Genomic DNA, 5,337 nt, shown 5'->3' with positions numbered 1-5,337 from the left:
TCAGACCCGTTTCGACAGGAACTTTGTCATCATCAGGGTTAAACGCGTACATGTTTAACCCTGATGATGACAAGATTCTTGTCGAGACCGGTTGGAGAAAAGTACAAAAACAAAATAGTATAAGTTTATTTTATAAAGTTTATAGAATGTGGCCACAAAGTATTTGTGAAAAACATTCAAGTAAAGAAAATTGAGTTGCAAGCTATAAAATGATCGCTGAAGCCAGCCAAATGCCAGGTCGTAAGCCCTTGGAAGCTCAGACTTCCATATTCATTCATATAAAAAAGAATGATAGGTGTTTCATATCAAGTTTAGACACCTTTAATCTTGATTCTAGGTGTCTAAAATTGATATGAAACACATCAAACACATCTTACCAAAATCCAGAGTAGTGTCCACAGACACGAACGACATTGATTGAGCTCCACAATAAGTAGCCCTATCCGGTCCGGATATATTTCCGGCAACTGATATCACAAATCTGTCCACCACGCACTTGTCTGTCTGTAAATAATTACAACAATAATTAAAAATTACTGTGAATTTTTAACAATCGCATAAATTAACACAAAAAAAACTCGAGACAATCGGTTCTTAACAAAATCTATTAATAAATAAGGGTGGTAAAAAACATTTAACTTTCTAATATTTTATTTTAATTTATTATTTATTTATTTATTTATATATCAAAACATATTTCATACATAAGTCATATATACATATAATATTCCCGATGAGTGATTTCTATTTCTCATTTTGGGACATGGGATTAAGGTTAACAAGACTGGAACACAAATAATAAAGTAACAAAAAAGTTTTTTTTTAAATAACCAAAACTAATACTAATACATGGCAAAATATAAAAAACAAATACAGGTATAATAAATAGGCACAAGAAGCATATTTAAAAGAAATAAATGAGAAAAATATAAGGTAAGAAGCATATTTGAAATAAACAAAATATTTAAATGGCAGGAAGACAGAAAAATTGTGATGTCATCACGTGTGACATCATTCCGTGCTAAAAAAATTATCTTCCCGATTCCCCATCACGAAACTTGCAGTCTCCATAGCAGGTTTCTGGACCTTTTTGAAGTCAGGGAGCACTTTTGATCATAAAAAAAAATCGCGGCACCTACACCAAAACTTAAGATTAAAAAAACATACAAAGATAACTTTTATTGAAAATAAAACATTATTTTATTACAGACAAGTTAAAAATTACCTTATTAAAAAAATGAAAACATAAAAACTCCAATGAATTTTTGCCTGAGCTTGTCGACTTTTACAAATTTCAGCAATATTAGGTCTAATATTTGATATAGCTATTCTCATTTCGTAGTCGTACAAGAGAAAGTGACCAACTAACAGAACGAAAAATGTTCAGGAGGGCCATTTAAGTCACTTTTACTCGACAAGAAAATAATCATCAATGCAGTTAGTCATTTTAAACAAGTCAATATATTATACTTCCAAGTTTAAAATCCTTTGGGATTTTTTCAGGGCAATATTAAGCTAGTAAGATATCAAATAGTCAATGATCACGTTTTTGTAAAGAATGCACTTGGTCACTTTCTCCTGTATGACTACGATTTCTTTTTTTATAAATTATTTATTTGGCAGTCACCCAGTGTAAGGATGTTTCTGCCAGTGTTAATTATTATTTTTATTTACAAACAAAATAATTATAGAAAATACATTCAAGTTGTTAAGCCTTTCGTGCTTCATTTTAATATGGGTTAGGGTCGAGAAACCTAGCTCACACAAATGTTTGCTTATTTGAGCCGATATTAAATTTTGGTTTTCATAATTTCGCGGATCACATGTAACAAGCCCGCCGTGCAACTGTTAAGAACCACTGCTTTATAGCAAAAGGGAGACAACTGTTAAGAACCACTGCTTTATAGCAACTAAAGAAAAAGGGAGCATTGATAATAATATATATTTTTTGATAATGCATTCCTTATTTACGAATAGATTGCTCTGAAATTATATAAAATAGCGATTATCCTTCTCCGTAGTGCAGTAGTTGGCGCATTTACCTTAACGTAATTAAACACGAGATACCGCTGCATCGATTCGATGCGGTACCCTTTGCGCTATGGTGGCGATATGTGTGAAGGAAAAATGCAATGTCATTTATTATGGTCTCTTCCTGCTGTTTTGTCCGCCTCCGTAGTGTAATGGTCAGCACGCTCGGCTACCGTTCTTGAGGTCCCGGGGGTAAAATAAATTTAAGTGATTTTTTCACTGTAATATTTATTCAATATTACCATGGACTGGTACCTGAAGCGGAGGGCTGATCACCTTTCCTTCATGTGTAAACGATCAAGATGACACTGCGTTTATATGACACAGTGCCCTATGCACCATTGGGGTGCGGATAAGGGTTTATTATTATTATTATTATTATCCTGCTGTTTTATTGACCAAAAGATTTTCCTTTCAAAAGAGACGAGAATTTTGAAATCTGTGAGATAAAACCGTCGGCATCTTTTCCTTATTATTGTTTGTACAGAGTGGAACCCAATTTACATTTTTTAATGGAAGGTCTACTGTTGACAGTCAACAGTCCGACTTATCCTGAGGAGTTTTACGTGGTTTCTTCCCAGCAATGAGCAAATGCTGTTAAGTTCCTGGTTGGCCCACACTAGATTATCCCTCCTGTTCCCAACACAGATTACAATAAAACATTTTTTTAAATGTTAGAATAAACAAAAATCCACTTAATGATCTATAAACCTTGTACATAACTAATATAAATAATAAATGCAATTCCTATCTAAAAAACTCGATTTACACATAAATTTTAACGGAGATTTTTTAAAAATAAAACACTTGAATATACCACTTTAATGAGTTTTTTCATATTATTTTTTGAAATCTCATCAAAGATGAAGAAGAATATGGAAGTCTGGACATATACGGGGCTGACGACCGTCATAGGCTGGTTTAAGTGATCACTTTAAACACGTGTAACATTCACCATTTCTACCCATTATTGACAACCACACTACTCAAATTCTTGGAAGTTCTATATATATGAACCAATTTAGAAACCTTGTTCTTGAATCACTAGAACTTCACTAGAGACATTTATTGGTGAGATGTAAAGAAGCTTTTTACTAAGCAAAAACTCTTATATTAATGACTCCTGTAATTGGAGATAATCCAGATTTTGTGATCAAGTATTTGGACACACTCAAAATGTTGTTAATGAGTTTTATTTATAAATACGATTAGTTTCGAAAATGACAGTCATCTTCTGGTACAAATTAAAACTAACGAACAAAAAATATATTTAGGTGTATATATAGGTAAATAAATATAGGGAAGGGAGGGGGTTAGGGAGATGGTTATAACGGAGATGTCTCTGAATAGGTCTAATAATGTATATTACTTGTATTTAAACATACCACAGGTAAATTGAAGTCACAATCCATGTGCAAATGAATATCTGGAGATAAACTGCTGATTTTCCAGCGGCAAGTTGTGTTATACGGATAATATTCGGGGTATTCCATGTTCTGAGCTATATATGTGTTAGTTGGCTCCAACTGAAAAAAAAGGTATACATAAATATAAAAATGTAATGGAATTAGATTTATTTAATTTTTTTACTTAAATATTTATTTCATACCACACTGGACAGATATACGAAGCATAGGACTGATCACCTTGCCTTTTATTATCGATCAATATACTATGCAGTGCCCTGGGCACCATTTGGTGCAGTGGCGGGATAGCTCGCAGCTTAATTTTCTTCAAACCTAGGTGACATTTCGCTCACTCCTTTCAAGAACGTCATAAATCAAAAATCGTCAATTTTCAGTTATGAATGTTTCAGGAATGCCCAGAAAATGTACTATATCCCAGCAAAAGCGGCATATTTTTAACTTAATATTTACCCGCTACAGGGCAGAAAGTGTTGTTTTTGCATTTTGAAGAAAAGGTATTTGTTTAATTATTTTTTTAAATATACTAAATATTTTTCAAATGGAGACAAAACCTTCGGGTTTCACCTAAGAAGATCTTTTGCACAGTAAAAAGTTCAATAAGTGGCTTGATATTTATTTTTAATACATTGTATTATATTTTTATGCTCTAAAAACGTTCTCCTGAAAAATCAAGCTTTTTGATTTATGACGTTCTTGAAAGGAGTGAGCGATTTAACGTAATTGATTTTTTTGCTGAAAATACCGTTTTGTATTGAAAACATAAGCTTTTCTTCGAAATACATATATACGAGTATGTATATGGTTTTGAAAAGAAGAGTTATTGAAAGGTAAGGAGATATATAAGAAATATATATTCGCCAAATTCCAATACATATTCTAAAAAATTGTGACTTCATGCGCAGCCGGTTGTGTACTGAAATGTATTTTTCAGAGTACACCCTTAAGGGTTAGAAAAACTTACATTGCTAGTAAAGGTGCAAGGGGCGGCGGCGTAGGCATTCTCTCTGATTGCGATGAAAATTAAAATGGCAGCCAAAAATGTGAAAATAAGGGAACCTGTAACCAAATCGACAGCTATGAATACAATATTCCTGTGTCATTTATAGGGGTTACGTTTCTATATAAGAAAAAATATTATAGGCAACTAGAAACTGCTGAAATACGAATGCTTAGATGATCAACTGGAGTGTCCCTTAGAGAAAAAATAAAGAGTTCACGCATTCGTGAAAGCCTGGGTATAACATATAATACATAAACAGTAAGGTAGAGGAAAGCAATACACTAAGAGTAGGCTATATGTTTTACAATTTTTTCTGTGGAAAATCTGTTAGCGGTATTCTGTTATGCTGTTTAAATTTGACCTAAATTTGACTTAAATTTGTAATGAAAAGTCCATAAAAAGATAAAAAATCGGAACTCACTCTTAATACTACATAAACGCAATATATATAAATGCAACACACACACACACACATACACACACACATACACATACACACACACACACACACACACACACACACACACACAAACACACACACACACACACACTCACACACACTCACACGCACACACACACTCACACACACACACACACTCACACACACACACTCACACACACACACACACTGACTCACACATGGAACTATTTTATTACATTTCTTTTTTTTTAAATCTTGTTTTACTATCCCCTTTTTATTAAAAAAATTTGTGACACGTGTCATGATTTTCTTCGCACTCTAATCCTCAGCCAATACTGCATAGGGCACTGCATTAAATTTAAAAAATAAACACAATAAATATTTACCCATTTTAATGTACTGTGATATTTAGAACTGTAATTGATTTTTTCTTCTGCCGATCAAAATATGCGCTGTTT

The 5,337-nt window shown here is 32.9% G+C and overlaps 1 protein-coding gene across 1 annotated transcript; it reads right to left on the bottom strand.

Annotated features, from left to right (window-relative positions):
* Positions 1-333: 333 nt before the first annotated feature.
* Positions 334-5,337, bottom strand: LOC148300999 (uncharacterized). Its single transcript, XM_088273963.1, has 4 exons — positions 5,266-5,337; positions 4,420-4,514; positions 3,417-3,557; positions 334-504 (listed from the first exon to the last, which is right to left on the bottom strand). Exons 1-4 carry the CDS (start codon positions 5,267-5,269, stop codon positions 334-336), a joined length of 411 nt encoding a protein of 136 aa, XP_088130089.1. The 5' UTR covers positions 5,270-5,337.

The sequence above is a fragment of the Brachycentrus maculatus genome, unplaced genomic scaffold (assembly GCF_059751285.1).
Source record: "Brachycentrus maculatus isolate JH-2025_06_01 unplaced genomic scaffold, ASM5975128v1 h1tg000623l, whole genome shotgun sequence".
Taxonomy (NCBI): Eukaryota; Metazoa; Arthropoda; class Insecta; order Trichoptera; family Brachycentridae; genus Brachycentrus; species Brachycentrus maculatus.
Note: the sequence above shows the minus strand (reverse complement) of the source record. Positions and strands in the feature narration are given on the sequence as shown.